General features: G+C 45.1%; 1 protein-coding gene and 1 non-coding gene across 2 annotated transcripts in view; one reads left to right on the forward strand and one right to left on the reverse strand.

Annotated features, from left to right (window-relative positions):
* LOC124798808 (lachesin-like) overlaps positions 1-21,280 on the reverse strand; it is a 109,448-nt gene that overhangs the window by 45,626 nt on the left and 42,542 nt on the right. The window contains exons 4-6 of the mRNA XM_047262338.1: positions 16,561-16,747; positions 9,879-10,010; positions 1,967-2,086 (exon numbers count right to left, since the gene is read on the reverse strand). Coding sequence (XP_047118294.1) covers positions 1,967-2,086; positions 9,879-10,010; positions 16,561-16,747 — 439 coding nt within the window. The remainder of the gene's footprint in view (positions 1-1,966; positions 2,087-9,878; positions 10,011-16,560; positions 16,748-21,280) is intronic.
* On the forward strand, positions 11,149-11,220 carry Trnap-ugg. The gene has a single exon. It is a non-coding gene; the product is annotated as a tRNA-Pro (tRNA).

The following is a 21,280-nucleotide window of genomic DNA, read 5'->3' on the forward strand; positions in this document are numbered from 1 at the left end:
CCATAATCACGTTGGACACCTTTTCAGACGAATCACCTGAGTATAAATGACAGCTCCGCCAATGAACTGCCCTTTTATACCTTGTGTACGAGATACAGGGCGTCCCAAAAGGAATGACCTGATTTTAACTTGTAATAATATTGAGGCAAATGTCACTAGGTAATTGAAACAACGCTAGATGTAATCAGCATGGTCTAGAGATTCAGAAAAATTCCGCTAGATGTCGCTACGACCGCTGACCCGGAGTGTGCATCCAGTCTCGCGCAATGTGGCGTCCGCGCAACAGATGGTGTATCGTGTTATTGAATGTAGTCGTACTCAGTCAGTGATCGCAGTTTACCGGGCGTTTCATATTCGATTTCGTGCTAAACCACCACCACCAAAGAATATTCGACGGTGGTATAAACAGTTTGAAGAAACAAGATGCCTCTGTAAAGGCAAATGTCCTGGCCAGCCACGTGTTCCTAAACAAACAATGGAACAAATCCGACGAGTATTTGAGCGGAGCCCCCGCAGGTCTACGCGTCCTGCTACCATTGAACTTGCGTTACCACGCATGAGAGTGTGACGTGTGTTACGGCGTCGTTTAGCCCTCAAGCTATACTGAATACAACTGCTACAAGCTCTTCGAGATACTGACAAAGTGAAGCGAGTGGACTTCAGCAACACTATTCTAGAGGACATGGAAAATGACACTATTACGTCACGGTTGATATTCAGCGGTAAGGTAACTTTCCATATTAGCAGTAAGGTTCACTGTTATAATGTGCGTGTATGGGGGCTCGAAAATTCTCATAAAACAATTGAACACGAAAGTGATTCACCAAAAGTGAATTTTTTTGTGCTGTGTCGCAAATCAAGGTTTATGGACCCTTTTTTTTATTTATTTATTTTTTTTTAAGGGAGGAGCTGTAACAGGAGAATCATATCTTGCAATGCTCTGGAAATGGTTATTCCCACAACTTTATAAGCGAAATGGAGCACCACTACACTGGAACAACAACGTGTGCAGTTTCCTCAATGCCAACGTGCCTCAATGTTGGATAGGGCATACAGGACTGCGAGACCAGGCTTTACAGTCTTGGCCTCCCAGGTCTCCTGACTTAACACAATATGATTTCTTCCTGTGGGGATATGTTAAACAATGTGTTCACGTTCCTCCCTTACCTCGTGACATTGATGAACTAAAAACTAGAATACCAGCCGCTGCAGCTTCAGTGACAGAAGACACCTTACGCTCAGTTTAGGATGAATTCGGCTATTGGCTAGATGTCGTCCATGCAGCCAGTGGAGGACATGTTGAACATTTATGATGGATTTTTATAAAATTCTGTCTTTTCTGAGTAATTTAGTATGCTATTTGTTGGTGTTAAGCCCTTCTTCCTAATAAATAATTCTATTTAAAATCGGGTCATTCTTTTTGGGACATTCTGTGTAAGTGAAAATCGATAGCCCATGACTTTCGTCACATCAGTGTAAGTCGTAATCCAACTAGGGGCTAATTCTTGTGCTTATTAATCACCGTTCATCAGCAACAATGTCAGAAGGTATGTTCCGTTTTTTATACAGATGTCAAAAATTGTGCGATACGTAGGTAACCAAGTATATCCTTACAAAGAGTTGGACATTAACAAGTGGTTTCGACCCAGTTCTTTCGCACAGAGCGTCGAACACGCGTACCATATGCAATTCAATACTTGTCAGCCACTTCCACTCATAATATGTATGAAATGGGAGAAACTGATAGTGTTCAGTTCTTAGGTTACAACTTGATATTTTACTAAGGCCTCAACAATATACTAACGATCAGACATTAAAAGTATAGCTAAAGGGGCTACAAAAATGGCTATAAAGTGAAATATGGAAGGATAAGCACGTGCTCTGTAGATGGAGAAAGAAAGAAAGAGAGAGAGAGAGCGAGAGAGAGAGAGAGAGAGAGAAAGAGAGAGAAAGACCTGCACATTACCTGTTTCACGGTGCCAGGAGTTGAGCGCTCTGGGAGAGGCCTCCACGTAGCACTGGAGCACCACGTCGCTGCCCTGTGGAGCCAGCACCAGCTGGTTGGTCACTTTGATCAGCGGATGAACTGAAAACACACACAAAAACCGTGTCACAGGTGCTGTCCCTAGATACTTTCCTTTACAGTCAACATTTGCTAACATACTCTCTACAGGACTTGGACTTGAGTTTCCCTATGCTTTGAGCATTATGGTTGTATACCGTAGATAAACAGAATAAGATATGTGGCTAGCAGTTGGAAGAAAGCAGAGGCAACACCCATCTACAAGAAGCGCAGCAGAAGTGATGCACAACTTGTGGTGTCACCGCCAGACACCACACTTGCTAGGTGGTAGCTTAAATCGGCCGCGGTCCATTTAGTACATGTCGGACCCGCGTGTCGCCACTGAGTAATCGCAGACCTAGCGCCACCACCAAGGCAGGTCTCGTGATACGAGAGAGCACTCGCCCCAGTTGTACGAGAACCTAGCTACAGCCCAGTTGTACGAGAACCTAGCTACCGCCCAGTTGTACGAGAACCTAGCTACCGCCCAGTTGTACGAGAACCTAGCTACCGACCAGTTGTACGAAGCCTTTCTCTCTCATTAGCCGAGAGACAGAATAGCCATCAGCTAAGCTAATGGCTACGAACTAGCAAGGAGCCATTTGTATCAGTGCCTATAGCTTACGAGTATTCAAGAGAGATGTATTCCAAGGACTAATAAAAAGATAAGTAATAAGCATCTACATACTTTTCTTCTTATTCATTTATAAGTTCTCATGTTCCAGACTTCACGCCCGTCGGCGTTAGCCTTGCGTGCCCTATCGGCTACAGCGTTAGTCTAGAGTTCATTTTCAGCAATCTCAACTTCACGGTGTCGGCCCAGCTACCGACACAACACAACTATCTTGAAAACCATTTGTTCTAGTCTGTTAGAATATTTTCTGAGCTGAAACGTAATGAGGTATTTCGAACAGAAAGTCCTCCTCCATGCCAATTAACACTGTTACGAAAACAGTACCCGTGGTCTAGGGGTAGCGTCTTTGATTCATAATCAAAACGTCTTCGGTCCTGGGATCGATCCCCACCACTGCCTAAATTTTGATAAATAATCAGCATTGGCGGCCGAAGACTTCCAGCATAAGAAGTCAGCCTCATTCTGCCAACGACCTTGTCAAAGAGGGCGGAGGAGCGGATAGAGGTTCAGGGCACTCTCTTGTCCTAGGGGTGGGAAATTGCCCCTAAAGGCGGAAGAATCAGCAATGATCAACGGCATGAGGATGCAGAAGGCAACTGCATTAAAGACACGTAACGTGTATCCACAGGACATGTGGCCTGTAATTGAAGAAGTGTCATGATGATCTCCCCATTGGCAAAAGATTCCGGAATAGTCCCCCATTCGGATCTCCGGGAGGGGACTGCCAAGAGGGAGGTTACCATGAGAAAAAGATTGAATAATCAACGAAAGGATAACGTTGTACGAGTCGGGGCGTGGAATGTCAGAAGCTTGAACGTGGTAGGGAAACTAGAAAATCTGAAAAGGGAAATGTAAAGGCACAATCTAGATATAGTAGGGGTCAGTGAAGTGAAGTAGAAGGAAGACAAGGATTTCTGGTCAGATGAGTATCGGGTAATATCAACAGCAGCAGAAAATGGTATAACAGGTGTAGGATTCGTTATGAATAGGAAGGTTGGGCAGAGGGTGTGTTACTGTGAACAGTTCAGTGACCGGGTTGTTCTATTCAGAATCGACAGCAGACCAACACCGACAACGATAGTTGAGGTATACATGCCGACGTCGCAAGCTGAAGATGAACAGATAGAGAAAGTGTATGAGGATATTGAAAGGGTAATGCAGTATGTAAAGGGGGACGAAAATCTAATAGTCATGGGCGACTGGAATGCAGTTGTAGGGGAAGGAGTAGAAGAAAAGGTTACAGGAGAATATGGGCTTGGGACAAGGAATGAAAGAGGAGAAAGACTAATTGAGTTCTGTAACAATTTTTAGCTAGTAATAGCGAATATCCTGTTCAAGAATCACAAGAGGAGGAGGGATACTTGGAAAAGGCTGGGAGATACGGGAAGATTTCAATTAGATTACATCATGGTCAGACAGAGATTCCGAAATCAGATACTGGATTGTAAGGCGTACCCAGGAGCAGATATAGACTCAGATCACAGTATAGTAGTGATGAAGAGTAGGCTGAAGTTCAAGACATTAGTCAGGAAGAATCAATACGCAAAGAAGTGGGATACGGAAGTACTAAGGAATGACGAGATACGTTTGAAGTTCTCTAAGGCTATAGATACAGCAGCAGGCAATACAGTTGAAGAGGAATGGACATCTCTAAAAAGGGCCATCACTGAAGTTGAGAAGGAAAACATAGGTACAAAGAAGGTAGCTGCGAAGAAACCATGGTTAACAGAAAAAATACTTCAGTTGATTGATGAAAGGAGGAAGTATAAACATGTTCCGGGAAAATCAGGAATACAGAAATACAAGTCGCCGAGGAATGAAATAAATAGGAAGTGCAGGGAAGCTAAGACGAAATGGCTGCAGGAAAAATGTGAAGACATCGAAAAAGATATGATTGTCGGAAGGACAGACTCAGCATAGAGGAAAGTCAAAACAACCTTTGGTGACATTAAAAGCAACGGTGGTAACATTAAGGGTGCAACGGGAATTCCACTGTTAAATGCAGAGGAGAGAGCAGATAGGTGGAAAGAATACATTGAAAGCCTCTATGAGGGTGAAGATTTGTCTAATGTGATAGAAGAAGAAACAGGAGTCGAGTTAGAAGAGATAAGGGATCCAGTATTAGAATCGGAATTTAAAAGAGCTTTGGAGGACTTACGGCCAAATAAGACAGAAGGGATAGATAACATTCCATCATAATTTCTAAAATCATTGGGGGAAGTGGCAACAAAACGACTATTCACGTTGGTGTGTAGAATATATGAGTCTGGAAACATACCATCTGACTTTCGGAAAAGCATCATCCACACAATTCCGAAGACGGCAAGAGCTGACAAGTACGAGAATTATCGCGCAATCAGCTTAACAGCTCATGCATCGAAGCTGCTTACAAGAATAATATACAGAAGAACGGAAAAGAAATTGAGAATGCGCTAGGTGACGATCAGTATGGCTTTAGGAAAAGTAGAGAGAGGCAATTCTGACGTTACGGCTAATAATGGAAGCAAGGCTAAATAAAAATCATGACACTTTCATAGGATTTGTTGACCTGGAAAAAGCGTTCGACAATATAAAATGGTGCAAGCTGTTCGAGATTCTGAAAAAAGTAGGGGTAAGCTATAGGGAGAGACGGGTCATATACAATATGTACAACAACCAAGAGGGAATAATAAGAGTGGACGATCAAGAACGAAGTGCTCATATTAAGAAGGGTGTAAGACAAGGCTGTAGCCTTTCACCCCTACTCTTCAATCTGTACATCGAGGAAGCAATGATGGAAATAAAAGAAAGGTTCAGGAGTGGAATTAAAATACAAGGTGAAAGGATATCAATGATACGATTCGCTGATGACATTGCTATCCCGAGTGAAAGTGAAGAAGAATTAAATGATCTGCTGAACGGAATGAACAGTCTAATGAGTACACAGTATGGTTTGAGAGTAAATCGGAGAAAGACGAAGGTAATGAGAAGTAGTAGAAATGAGAACAGCGAGAAACTTAACATCAGGATTGATGGTCACGAACTCAATGAAGTTAAGGAATTCCGCTACCTAGGCAGTAAAATACCCAATGACGGACGGAGCAAGGAGGACATCAAAAACAGATTCGCTATGGCAAAAAAGGCATTTCTGGCCAAGAGAAGTCTACTAATATCAAATACCGGCCTTAATTTGAGGAAGAAATTTCTGAGGATGTACGTCTGGAGTACAGCATTGTATAGTAGTGAAACATGGACTGTGGGAAAACCGGAACAGAAGAGAATCGAAGCATTTGAGATGTGATGCTATAGACGAACGTTGAAAATTAGGTGGACTGATAAAGTAAGGAATGAGGAGGTTCAACGCAGAATCGGAGAGGAAAGGAATATGTGGAAAACACTGATAAGGAGAAGGGACAGGATGATAGGACATCTGCTAAGACATGAGGGAATGACTTCCATGGTACTAGAGGGAGCTGTAGGGGGCAAAAACTGTAGAGGAAGACAGAGATTGGAATACATCAAGCAAATAATTGAGGACGTAGGTTGCAAGTGCTACTCTGAGATGAAGAGGTTAGCACAGGAAAGGAATTCGTGGCGGGCCGCATCAAAGCTTTCAAATGTGACATTGTTGCGGATAGTGATGTAATACCGTATACCTGTGACAGGAAACTTTTGAAAGAGAATACCGTCCATAGCCCATACCAGGTTGTAATGGTCTTGTACTCCGAACCGGTCAGCAGACTGATGGAAAAAAAAAAAAAAAAAACGAAACCATCGTTAATGTGAAACTCAAATTGGGCTCTTCTCACATGTAATCATGAGCGCTACGAATCAAAACAGTCAGGTAGTTGCTGTGTTTCTTTATTTCCCAAAAGCATTTGATTCAGTGATGGGATGGCGAAGCGCGGCGACTCGAGCGCACAGAGAATTCCTGGAGCCTCTAGTTCTCAAGCAATTCTCGAGAAGCTCACGAGAATCGGCGTGTGCCGCTGCGCGCCAGTTGGCTGCGACAACATACGCCGCGCCGTTGTTGTTTTATGAATTGAATGCCGCCGCTAGACAAACACGCTCGCTGCTCGCTGTGCTCGTAACAAGTATGTCTCAGGTTTCGTTCGAGTAAAGTTGTTATTTAAATCAATATGGACACTCGAAAACGAACACCAGGGTGCTGGCAATACTTCAATACTTTACGGAGGATGGAGATAACGTTACTTGCAACATTTGTCGTAAAAATCTCCGTAATTAATCGAAAAATACAACGGGCATGATTAGACATCTTAAACTGCACAATTTATCGAGCAATAAAACAGCGACGTCCGTGGATACAGATACTCATTCTTCCAATAGTGCGAGGCAGACATAATATCCAGGTACGTATGGTACAAAAGGTGAATTCTGTGCAAAAGTTCAGATAGTGCCGGAAGCAGTCCGCCACGCTTAAAAAACACAGATTTTTTAATCGTACTCTGATAACATACAACATACCCCAAAATCAAACCTATACTATCCTAGCTTTTGCACGATATGATATGTAATTATATTGTACTAGTTGTCGAGTATAACGTATCCCCTTGCAGGAGCACTGATCTAAATCTTACGTTCCTCTTCATAGAGGGAAGTAAACGGCAACAGCAGCTAGATGAAGCGCTAGTGGCCATGATAACAGACGATTTTCAACCGCTTTCAATCGACGATTTGTTTCACTGTTGGATCCACAATACTCGATACCAAATCGAAAAATCATGATTGAGGACGATTACCATAAACAGAAAGAGGCTGTAAACTTGGCCGTGGAAGACTCTACTTGTGTTACATATGTACAAAGTTAAGTAACGGTTTAGACTTTGTGTTGTGACTTGGCAAGACAGCCAAGCCACTAGGAGGTGAAGCCGAAAGGCACGCGTTTAAGCTCACGCAGGCTGGCGTGAGGTCTGGAACAGTTAAAGGATTTGAGTCTAGCGAATAAAGTACGTAGCTGTTGGAATACTTAACATTAATCCATAATTGGTGAACATCGGTCTGACGGTACATGCATCACAAGATAAATAGCAATTGATAATGGCGCCTTGCTAGGTCGTAGCAAATGACGTAGCTGAAGGCTATGCTAACTATCGTCTCGGCAAATGAGAGCGTAATTTGTCAGTGAACCATCGCTAGCAAAGTCGACTGTACAACTGGGCGAGTGCTAGGAAGTCTCTCTAGACCTGCCGTGTGGCGGCGCTCGGTCTGCAATCACTGACAGTGGCGACACGCGGGTCCGACGTATACTAACGGACCGCGGCCGATTTGAAGGCTACCACCTAGCAATTGTGGTGTCTGTCGGTGACAACACACTTTGTACATATGTACTGCTTGTGTTTCCCCTTTTTTCGTTTATAAATGTATAGCCATGGTGTTCTTTTAATCATTGACAAAGGTCTTCTTAGGCACTTGTGGGTTTTATTGTTCTGAAGAAGGTGTAGTTATCTACGCCCAAACCTAGGTAAACACTAGGTGCTTTTTTCTCAGTCGAGGCGGGTTTCTAGTTTTTTAATAAACCTCCTAAATCGTTTACGCAAGCTCTGCCACTGTTGGACCGGACTTCCACGCTTCCTCCACGTCTCGGTGTCACATTGTAACAGGCGCTACTCAGCCCTGTCATTGCGTACACCGCTGCCGTCTGGGGGCAAGTAACCAATGAACACATGAAGAAGTTACCGTCTTTGCAGAATCGCGCTCTCTGCCTGGCTCTGCCCCTACCAAGACATCGGGAATTCTCACGCCTGCAAGATGGTTTCCAAAAGATTGCTCCTACCTTTTATTCAAAGACACAACAGTTCAGAAACTTGACAAGATAACTGCATCTCCTCGTTGCGTAAGCGGCCTCTATAGATGAAACCAAACAGCTGGATAAATAAGAAAACAATCCAAATCCGAAGTCCACATTCATCATACTCATGGGATGGTTATTACACTCCCCTGTCTTTGCCCAGAGAATTCTATAGCTTCTCCGGGCGGCAGAGCAATAGAGGGTAACTGCCGGCTGCAAAGTGCAGTTTTTCTCGCGGCTGCCGGCCGAAGTTCAAATGGTTCAAATGGCTCTGAGCACTATGGGACTCAACTGCTGAGGTCATTAGTCCCCTAGAACTTAGAACTAGTTAAACCTAACTAACCTAAGGACATCACAAACATCCATGCCCGAGGCAGGATTCGAACCTGCGACCGTAGCGGTCTTGCGGTTCCAGACTGCAGCGCCTTTAACCGCACGGCTCCGGCCGAAGTGGCCGTGCGGTTAAAGGCGCTGCAGTCTGGAACCGCAAGACCGCTACGGTCGCAGGTTCGAATCCTGCCTCGGGCATGGATGTTTGTGATGTCCTTAAGTTAGTTAGGTTTAACTAGTTCTAAGTTCTAGGGGACTAATGACCTCAGCAGTTGAGTCCCATAGTGCTCAGAGCCATTTGAACCATTTTTTTTTCTCGCGGCTGGTCCCCCACAACAACGGGAGTCGGCTTGGCCGATGGCTGTGTGTGAGACCTCCCGGAGGACTTGGATCTACGTTGGTGTTAACATTCAAGCAGCACTAGTTATAAGGAGTTGTGTCTCTGAAAGGAAGGCAGTTTGGACTTACTAATGTTGGTAAACTTCGGTAACGAATGTGGGATGGTTGTCGCCGAGAGAAGGTCGCATGGTGAGCAATTTGTGCATTTTATACTCCGTGTGCTGTCGAAGGCTGATTTCTAATGTTCGGCATGACAGAGATTGTACCTGTCATCATCGGAATAATAGTTGATTCACCTTTAGTATCAAGTGGATAAGTGCAAAACCAAAAATAATACTCCTATTCGGGTATTACAATAGCACTGTTTCCTTCTGGGTCGAGGTAATAAGGCCCATTATGTGCTAACTACACCACTGGCCATTAAAATTGCTACACCAAGAAAATGACGTATACAGATGCGAAATTTAACCGACAGGAAGAAGTTGCTGTGATGTGCAAATGATTAGCTTTTCAGAGGATTCACGCAAGTTTGGTGTATATCCCGGGCGCCACAACTCACCCGTTACCTCACAAGGATTAATAATCAGCCCTGTATTTCAGACAACGTTTCCGGTGAAAGATACCCCATTGTAATGGCAACCGCTACGAGTAATAAAGTCAGCAGCGGGCAGCACTGGAGACAGTGAATACAGAGCTAGGACAGTACAGTAAGTGTCAGCACTCACAGTGGACGCTGACGGGGAAGCGCTTGCTGACGGCCGGCGGGACGCCGTTGGAGGCGACGCACAGGTAGACGCCCATGTCGGCGCGCGTCACGCCGCTCAGCAGCAGCGTGTCACCCTCCACCTGGTGCTGCGCTGCGAACACAGTGCAGGAAAACAAAAAACACTATCGTCACTGCCAGGTCTGAAACTACAACTGTGTCAGAACACACAAGCATTACCGAATTACACTGAGACGCCAAAGAAACTAGTACACCTGCCTAATATCGTGTAGGGCCACGGCTAGCAGGCAGAAATGCCGCAACACCACGTGTCGTGGACTCGACTGATGTCTGAGGTAGTGCAGGACGGTACTGACACCATGAATGCTGTAGAGCTGTCCATAAATCCCGTAAGAGTACGACGGGGTGGCATCTCTTCTGAACAGCACGTTGCAAGGCATCCCAGACATGCTCAATAGCCGGCCGGAGTGGCCGAGCGGTTAAAGGCGCTACAGTCTGGAACCGCACGACCACTAAGTCGCAGGTTCGAATCCTGCCTCGGGCATGGATGTGTGTGATGTCCTTAGGTTAGTTAGGTTTAAGTAGTTCTAAGTTCTAGGGGACTTATGACCACAGCAGTTGAGTCCCATAGTGCTCAGAGCCATTTGAACCATGCTCAATAGTGTTCATGTCTGGGGTGTTTGGAAGCCAGCGGAAGTGTTTAATCTCAAAAGATTGTTCGTGGAGCCACTGTATAGCAGCCAGCCGGAGTGGCCGAGCGGTTCTAGGCGCTACAGTATGGAACCGCGCGACCGCTAAGTCGCAGGTTCGAATCCTGCCTCGGGCATGGATGTGTGTGATGTCCTTAGGTTAGTCAGGTTTAAGTAGTTCTATGTTCAAGGGCACTGATGACCACAGCAGTTAAGAGCCCTTTGAAACACTGTGTAGCAATTCTGGAAGTTTGGGGTGTCGCATTGTCCTGCTGGAATTGTCCAAGTCAGTCGGAATTCATAATGGAAATGAATGAATGCAAGTGATCAGATAGGATGTTTACGTACGTGTCAACTCTCAGAATCGTATCTAGACGTATCAGGGGTCCCATATCACTTCCACTCCACACTCTCCACACCATTACAGAGACTCCACGAGCATGAACAGTCCCAGGGTGACATGGAGGGCCCATGGATTCATGAGGCTGTCTCCATACCCGTATACGTCCATCCGCTCTATACAATTTGAAACAAGACTCGTCAGACCAGTAGGTGGCGGGGTGCAGACATGCTTCCTTGTGCGGCCTGTTGGTCTAGGGGTATGATTCCTGCTTTGGGTGCAGGAGGTCCCGGGTTCAAATCCCGGACAGGCCCTACTTTTCACTTTCGCGACAACCAAGCACTTCGATAAACTCGCGAGTCTCTGAAAGTAAGCCATGCGACAGGACAAACTGCATGTCGGGCTACCGGCCCATGAGACAGGCAAGTGCGTCGTGTGGAAAGCAATCTACGTGGCAGGATTAAGCCGTCTTCGCTTACTCATATCTATACCTAAGAACTGGCACGTACAACCATTCTATTCGTTTCCCAGGAACTAGTATATCGCATGCACGTTTGTTAAATGCATGCGCATGCAGCACCCAAAACGGAGAGATGTCTTTCCTGCTGGGAGAAAAAGCTGAGGTCGTCTTCTCGCAGTTGAACCCCTTTCGTTCCGTTATTAATCCCAGTAGCAAAAGCATAAGCATTTGGAGCGTTCCCCATTCACGTGTGTTCTGCTATTAACAACAGTCCAGGCATCATTTGGAGCGCCCCCCCATTCACGTGTGGCCCGCCATTAACAACAGTCCAGGCATAAAGCCCCCTGTCGTGCAGTCATCAAGTGTACACGAGCGCGCCCTCGGCTCCGAAAGCCCATATCGATGATGTTTCGTTGAACGGTTCGCACGATGGCACTTGTTGATGGCCCAGCATTGAAGTCTGCAGCAAGTTGCGGAAGGGTTACACTTGCGTCATGCTGAACGATTCTCTTCAGCCGTAGTTTGTCCAGTCGTTGCCGGACGTTCTTACGGCCGCAGCGATGTTGGAGATGTTCACGGTAAACTCGTGAAATGGTCGTACGGGAAAATTCCCATTTCATCGCTACCTCGGAGATGCTGTGTCCCATCGCTCGTGCCCCGACTCTAACAACACGCTGAACTCATTTAAATCTTGATAACCTGCTGTTGTACCAGCAGTAACCAATCTAACAACTGCAACAGACACTTTTTGTCTTGTATTGGCCCTGCCGACCGCTGCACCGTATTCTGACTGTTTATATATCTCTGTATTTGAATACGCATGCCTATACGAGTTTCTTTGCGCTTCAGTGTAGAACACTGTGTACATATAGCGGCGCGGCGGTTGGCAATGAACGCAGAGTATTACGAGTTCTGTTTCCATCGGAGCACGAATATAAGCATCGTCGTGCGCTGCCAGTACTTGGACGGATGACCTATGGACTGTATTCCCTTTGTCCTTGCAGCAGAGAGGACAGAAGGAGTGGTACCATGAACTCCGTAAGCACCTATTTTTTCGTCAATCTCATGGATTAAATTCCAAACGTCTCCGCAGGATCTCGTGAAGTGAAGGAATGCGACTCTGTTGATGATGGTGATACATCCGTCTGATGGGAACGTAAAGCTCGGCGATCCCGTTGGTGCTATTCGAGAGGAGTGGGCCATGTGCCGACACCAGGTTTCATCCGTCATTCATATACAAGGCAATTCATTATCATGTGCCAACCAGCTGGGAGCAGACTGCTTTGGAAAAAAAAACAGGGAAATGTACGCATGGTGAACAGGTACTCTAGCAACATAATGCCAAAATAACAACAGTGTTTAGTTGTTTTCTGCTGCACACAGACCATTTATCTATTTTTGGCGAATACATAAACCTATGACACCCACAGTAAATAATGTACACTGTCCAGTCACATTAATGTGACCACCTGTCAAAAGCCTTTTGCAGCGCAGACTGCTGCCACACTTGCAGAAAGAGAGTCAGTGAGGTACTGGAAGGTACCGATATGGATGTGGAGACATGCCAATTCCAATGCTGTCGCCAGTTGCGATGGGTTTCTCGGTTTAGGATCCATGGCTCGTACAGCCCGATAGAGGTGGTCCACAGATTTCATCCGGTTTAAATCCAGTGAGTTTGGTTCAAATGGCTCCAAGCACTATGGGACTTAACACATGAGGTCATCAGTCCCCTAGAACTTAGAACTACTTAAACCTAACTAACCTAAGGACATCACACACATCCATGCCCGAGGCAGGATCAGAACCTGCGACCGTAGCAGTAGCGGGGTCCCGGATTGAAGCGCCTAGAACCTCTCGGCCACAGCGGCCGGCGGGGAGTTTGGTGGCCAGGGGAATACAGTTGAGGTATTGTGGTGCTCTTCGAACCAAGCACGTACACAGCGACCTGTGTGACAAGTTGCATTGTTTTGGTGATAGACACCATAATGCCAAGCAAAAATAAACTGCATGTACGGGTGGAGAAGGTTCTCAAGGATAGAGGCGTGCTTCCGTTGATCGATTGTGCCTACAGGAATAACAAGATCAGCCCTACTGCCTGGAGCTTTCTGACGATTGTTACAGGGTGTTTTCTTTCAGAAGTTTCACGCCGTACACGCCAACAGCCAACTGTCCGATGCAGCATATAACGTTATTCATATGTAACATCCAACTGTCGCCACTCACGTCTGTTTGCGGTATTGGCGTTCAAATTCCAGCCTTCGTCGCCGATGAATAGCAGTCAGCATGGGTGCATGATCCAGGCACGAGCAATGTAGACACATAAGAAGCAACTTTCGCTGAACTGTCATTGAGGAGACACTGTTAATAGTTCCTTAGTTCATCTGGATATTCAGTTGCTTAGCAGTTGCACGTCTATTTACCCTGGCACATCTCTGCAGCTGTCGTTTACCCCTGTCATCCATAGCCCGTGATGCACCTCAGCTGCCTCGACGCCGATATTGGATAGCACCATTTTGCCACGCACAGGACACTTTAACCACGATGGCACGCGAACCGTTTACAAACTTAATCGCTTCATAAATGCTTCTACTTTTGGATGGAACACCAATGAGCATGCCCTCTTGGGCGTCAGATAAATCGCTTCGTTTTCGCATTACGAGAGCTATTGTTTTCCGTGTCAGTCGCGCTTTTCACGTCCTACACCTCCGTCTGTGGATGGTTATTGCCAGTTGACGTCGATCACAGCCGGTGGTTGCGTTAATGTGACTTGAACGTGTATATCTTTGCTTTGTAGTGTTTGCGTACGCTATCGGTATATGTAACACACTAAGTTAATCAACAATAGAATGTTTGTTGTAAAAGTGCTAGTGAATACTCATCTTTCATTTTGTTTCTTCGTGATTGTGTCTGAAACACTGGGATACGTTTATCACGATGTTGATGTGTGTTATAGGGATACATAAGCCTTCAGCACTATCAACACACGTTCACTTTAAGTACACACATCAAGAAAAGGTTCGCATTACCTCGGTTCCAGGAGTCCCAAAACCTGTACAGAAAATTGCAATAGAGATCAACATAAACATCATTTCTGCCCTTTTTATTGCTCGTGAAAACCACACACTGCATGTCATCACACCTTCACAGGTGGTAGTCCAGACTGTTGTACACACCGTTACCTCTAATAACCCAATAGCACGTCCTCTTGCATTGATGAACGCCTGTTTTCGTCGCGGAATTCTATCCAAAAGTTCATCAAGGTTGGTCCAGATTGTGCCACTCCTCAACGGCTATGCGGCGTAGATCCCTCAAGAGTGGTTGGTGGGTCACGTCGTCTATAAATAGGGCTTTTCAATCTGTCCGAGGCATGTTCGATAGCGTCCATGTCTGGAGGACATGCTGGCCACTCTAGTCGAGCGACGTTGATGAAGGAAGCGATTCACAAGACGTGCACGATGTGGGTGAGAACTGTCGTCAATGAAGACGACTGCCTCGCCAAAATGCTGCCGATATGGTTGCACTATCAGTCGGAGGATGGCATTGACGTATCGTACAGCCGTTACGGCGCCTTTCATGACCACCAGCGGTGCACGTTGGCCCCACATAATGTCACCCCAAAACATCAGCGAATCTTCACCTTGCTGCACTCACTGTACAGTGGGTCTAACACAATGAGCTTGACTGGGTTGCCTCCAAACGAATTTCCGACGATTGTCTGGTTGAAGGCATATGCAACACCGATCGGTCAGTCCTGAGCGGTCCATTCAGCATGTTGTTGGGCCCATCTGTACCGCGCTGCATGGTGTCGTGGTTGCAAAAATGGACCTCGCCATGGACGTCGGGAGTCAAGTTGCTCATCATGCAACTTATTGCGCACAGTTTTCGTCGTAACACGACGTCCAGTGGCTGCACGAAAAGCATTATTGAACTTGATGGCGTTGTTTCAGAGTTCCTCCGAGCCATAATCCGTAGGTAGCGATCATCCAATACAGTAGTGGCCCTTTGGTGGGCTGAGCGAAGCATATCATCGACAGTTCCTCTCTCTCTATATCTCCTCCATGTCCGACCATATCTATGGTCGCCTGGCCACCAATAACTGTTGCAGGACGATTTGATTCACGGATCCTTCCGTGTATAGCGATTTTACGACTACGACGAGTGGGGCCTGAAGATGGCATCAATGTAATGCCGAAAGTGGTAGCACATAGAAGTTCATAAAATAAAATAAATTTATACAATACATACGGCTGTTGTTAAATTGTTGCATCAAGAAGTTCATGCCAGCCGTCGTCCCACGATCCGTAATGGATCAACGAAGATGATCTCTATTTGGTTCACTGTGAGGCGCCTGGACACTTCGCTTGTTGAGCGCCCTTCCTGGCACAAAGTAACAATGCGGACGGTACTGACCGTCTAGGAATGGTTGAACTACAGACAACACGAGCCGTGTACCTCCTTCCTGGTGGAATGACTGGGACTGATCGGGTGTTGGACCCCCTCCATCTAATAGGCGCTGCTCGTGCAAATTTGTGTTCATCTTTGGATGGGTTTAGTGGAATCTCTCAACAGTCAAAGGGCCTGTATGTGTGATACAATATCTACAGTCAACGTCTTCCCTCAGGAGTTCTGGGAACTGGAGTGTTGCAGTACCTTTTTTGATGTGTGTAGTAGTGCTAAACTGGTACGATGAAATTTACAAATTGTTCATTGCCTTTACGAATATTTTCACAATAGGGCACCATGAAAAGCAAAACAAACAACATCTGATTAGCAGTTCATCCTGTAGCGTTCCCATCTCATTATGAACGACAGTTCGAAACTAGTAATGGCAAGGAGCAAGAAAATGCATTAAAGGATAACACCTTTAAGTTAGCTGTTAGTAGCAGTTTTTGTAAGAAAATCTGCAATGCTTTTCGAATCGAGAGTAGGCAGAATCGCTCTTGTATTGAGTTATTTTACTGAGTAAAATGGTCTTCGACTGTGTCTGTGTCAGTTTACATCTGTTTACCTCATTGGTTTATAAGTCCTGTGTAATTTTAATTCAGGGGCAGGAGAATTCTTTTACTTGCTCCATTATTCTATGGCACACAATTTGGGGGGTAAACAATTCGCTACTCTCCTTCCTAGCACAGGAATACTAGTATTGCCAAAAACAAGCTTTCGAAGCGGACAGGGCAGCGCGCAGCGAGCTCACCTTGCCGGCCGTCGGGCAGCCGGAGCACGATGTCGCGGCCGTCCTCGCGCTTCCAGATGACTGACGGCGGCGGGTCGCCGGTGGCCGTGCAGCGCATGCGCACAGAGCCGCCCTCGGGCGCCGCGGAGGCTGCGCTGGCGCCGTCGTCCACGATGTCCGGCGGCACCACCACCTCCAGGTGGCCCGTCTGCGCATCCAAACACTGCCTCAGTCCCAACACTGCAGTGGCAAGACACTGCGCCTGCTTCTGCTGCTCGTGATATTTAATCTAGGAGAGGTACAGTAAAGTCTTATAATGTTAACATTCTTTTTCGTGTTGCAAAGACGAGAATCTAAGGTTTCAATTTCCACCACTAGCACGCAGATAGTTAAGAAAAACACTACTAGAGTGCTCGCACAAACAGACGGACACTTTCCGTCGGTTTTGAGTAAGATGGTTATCATGTAAGATCAGGATTTTTGCGTTCTTGAGTTTGCACAAAGTGCAGTGGTCAGTCTCTCCAATGCATTAATTCAAATGGCTCTGAGCACTATGGGACTCAACATCTGAGGTTATCAGTCTCCTAGACTAACCTAAAGACATCACGCACATCCATGCAGATTCGAATCTGAGACCATAGCAGCAACGCGATTCTGGACTGAAGCGCTAGGCCGGCCGGGGTGGCCGAGTGGTTCTAGGCACTACAGTCTGGAACCGCGCGACCCCTGCGGTCGCAGGTTCGAATCCTGCCTCGGGCTTGGATGTGTGTGATGTCCTTAGGTTAGTTAGGCTTAAGTAGTTCTAAGTTCTAGCGGACTGATGACCTCAGAAGTTAAGTCCCATAGTGCTCAGAGCCATTTGAACCATTTTTTGGAGCGCCTAGAACCGCTCGGCCACAAGTGCCGGCTTCCAATGCATTGAACACCTAATTGTATTGTATTGTATGGTATGTTAACCGGGGGCCAAGAAATGACGGAGAGACTCCTTCCCCGCCACAGCCGCAATGGTCCGCAACCCCACGACGACCACCGCAGTCCACTTCACCACTCCACCGTCCCACGCTGAACCACTCTTTCAAGGTTACTGTGCGATTCTGCCCTCGGTGCCCCCCCCCCCCCCCCCAAGGGAACGTCTAACTCCAGACGAGTGTAACCCCTACGTTTGCGTGGTAGATCTATGGTGGCGTACGCGTACGTGGAGAACTTGTTTGCGCAGCAATCGCCGACATAGTGGAGCTAAGGCGGAATAAGGGGAACCATCCAGCATTCGCCGAGGCAGATGGATAACCGCCTGAAAACTATCCACAGACTGGCCGGCTCACCAGACCTCGATACAAGTCCGCCGGGCGGATTCGTGCCGGGGACCAGGCGCTCCTTCCCAGTCCGGAAAGACGTGTGTTAAACCGCACGGCTAACCGGGCGGGCTCAACACCTAATTACTAAACGAGTAAGCCAACGGTTGAAGAAAGTCAAACAAACTAGACGTCTCTGCAAAATCAAAAGAACAAATTCGGCTACAGTTTAGATGTTTGCCGCGCAGCTGGAGAAGGACACAATGAACATTTATTACCTCTTCCCATATGCATCTCGATTACTCACATCCAGTTCATAATTCATGAAATAAAAATTAATTAAACTTCTCAACTCTTTTGAATAGCCAATATGAACATATAGCGAGAATTAAAAATTTGTGCCAGACCGAAACTCGCATCAAGATTACCTGCGTTTAGTAAACAGTAGTTTAAAAATGATTTTAACACTGATGAAGTTTCGTCTTTATTGCGATTCATTGGTACAGTTGTTTTATTTTCTGGATAATGTCACACTATTACTGCATGAACATGAAAATATGTCTTGAGCCAGGACACTAATGCCACTAAAATTGGAACACTAATGTAAAATAGTTGTTCTCTGGCCATAAATGTAGCTGTGAACTGCGTGTGAAGAGCAGTTACCACATACAAGGACAAAAACTAGTCCCTTCAGTTTACTGCGCTGGTTTTGAGAGCTCCACACTCCTCGTCAAAGATCTGTTGTAGACATTATAGCCTTCTTTGTTCTGAGTGGGTGTGAAGGCATTAAAATTTTGCCAGAATCAGAACTCCAATCCACCCCCTGAGACGAGGACCATAAGCTCAGCCCCGCTTACTTTCCTTACTTTGGGCTACACTGTTTTAAGAATTTTGAGACCAAATTTATCATCATCACTATAGTCTAAAGACATAAAAAAGCTCATGACTTAGCCTAATTTTCAAATGTATTTTCAAAACATTCTACACCTTAAATCTATTGTCTTTTTCATTTCACAACAGTGTTTTACCACTATTTTGTTCCATCAGACGAAGGTGTTCCAAGATTGAATGTGAACTCTACATAATCACTAAAAACACCTCCTTTTCAAAGTTGCTGAAGAGGTATTACTTTCACTACAGTGCTTATGCAACTGCCAAATACCTGAATGAAACTGCTCTTTTTGGGGACTGCAAACCAAGACGTGTTATGCCGTAGCACCCATCCCTAGATGAATTTTGATTCAACCGTACCCCATACTTGAATTTCGTCCCTGCACACGAAGGCACATGAAGTAGCGTCTTGAATTGTTTTTCCCTATGACTTCCGAACATCTCTGCCAATATTGAGGAAATGAACTACCAAAAGTTTCTCGTACTAACTAGAACCTATATTTTACATATTTACTTTGTGCCGTTAATTTACACTCCAGTCGCTGCTTCAGTTTACTTTATTTATTTTTCTGTATCTAAAATCCAGGTGCCTTTCTAGCTATGAAAATATAAAAACGTTGCGTATACAGATTGTGGCTGTGCTCCTCTTTCTTTTGTTTCAGTAACCTGGAAACGGCAATTACTAACAAACGCAATTGTGATCACAGTGTCCAATAACTACATTTGTTGAAAAATAACGCAGAAAGGTATTTCTCGACGATATAATATCTCGACTACTAAAATAAGAAAATTACGATGTTGTGTGAAATGAAGCAAAATCTTTCAAATCTTATCTTTCTAACAGAAAACAAAACGTTTCGATAGCTAAGACGGCATACATAAACCGTCTAGGAAGCAGTTACGACAGCTGTCGCTCAGTGTTACATCTCGGAGCACTTGTTCCACTTCTTGTCTATTAATGACATTTTATCAGTAAAATTTCTAGATATTAAGGAGGTTCTTCGTTTCAAATGATAGAAATATTGCAATGAATATAAAATCATGATCATTTTTACAATAAGTTGTTACAGAAATTTCAGTGTACATTAATGAACGGTATTCACGCAGTTCCTTCTCATTAATTTTTCGGAAATACTCGCTGTAGGAAAGATGTAAGGGTTGACAACGTTATATTTCTATGATCACAACTTGACCATATATTCAGAACTACACAAACGCTCAAACGAACCTTTACATTTTCAAATGTACATAAAACGAAAGAAAAACCTCAGCGCTTCATTTCATAACATTAATGACAAATGACGTGATATTTTGGCGTTGCTGCTCGATCCAAGCAAAATTTATGAAAGCCAAATGGTATATAATGCGAAATAGTTCCGTTTTGAGAAAAGAGTTGTTGTCGTGCTCTTCAGTCCAGAGACTGGTTTGATGCAACTCTGCATGCTACTCTATCCTGTGGTGCAAGCCTCTTCATCTCCGAGTAACTACTGCAACCTACATCGTTCTGAACCTGCTTCGTTTATTCATCTCTTGGTCACCCTATATGGTTTTTACCATCCACGCTACCCTCCAATACTAAAGTGGTGATCCCTTGATGCCACACAAAATGTCCTACAAACCGACCCCATTTTCTAGCCAAGTTGTGCCACAAATTCCTCTCCTCCCCAACTCCATTCAGTCCCACCTCATTAGTTACGTGATCTACTCATCTGTTCTTCAGCATTCTTCTGTAGCACCACATTTCAAAAGCTTCTATTCTCTACTTGTCTAAATATTTATCGTCCATGTTTCACTTCCATAGATGTTTACACTCCAAAAAAATACTCTCAGGAAGGACTTCCTGTCACTTAAATCTAATCTCAATGTTAATACTTTTCTGTTCTTCAGAAACGCTTTCCTTGCCATAGCTAGCCCACATTTTATTTCCTGTCTGCTTCGGTTATCGTGTTATTTAGCTTCCCAAATGGCAAAACTCGCCCACTACTTTAAGTGTCTCATTTCATAATCTAATTCCTTCAGTGCCATCTGATTGAATTCGACTACATTCCATTATCCTCGTCTTGCTTTTGTTGATTTTCATCTTATATCCTCTTCTCAAGACACTGTCCATTCCGTTCAAATCCATTCCGTTCAACTGCTCTTCCAGTTCCTTTTCTGTCTCAGACATAATTACAATGTCGTCGTTGAACCTCAAAGTTTTTATTTCTTCTCCATGGATTTTAATTATTCCTCCAAATTTTTATTTTCTTTCGTTTATTGCTTGCTCAGTATACAGGTCGAATAACATCGTGGACAGTCTACAACTGTACCTCACTCCCTTCTCAATCACTGCTCCCCTCGACTCATATAATTGCCATCTGATTTCTGTACATTTTGTAAATAGCGTTTCGCTCCATGTATTTTACCCGTGCAACCTTCAGAATTTAAAAGAGTATTCCAGTCAACACTGTCAAAAGCTTTCTGTAAGTCTACCAATGCTAGAAACGTAAGTTTGCCTTTGCTTAACATATCTTCTAAGATAAGCCGTAGTGTCAGCATAGCCTCGCGTGTCCCAACAT

Source organism: Schistocerca piceifrons, chromosome 5 (assembly GCF_021461385.2).
Source record: "Schistocerca piceifrons isolate TAMUIC-IGC-003096 chromosome 5, iqSchPice1.1, whole genome shotgun sequence".
In the NCBI taxonomy this organism is placed as follows: domain Eukaryota; kingdom Metazoa; phylum Arthropoda; class Insecta; order Orthoptera; family Acrididae; genus Schistocerca; species Schistocerca piceifrons.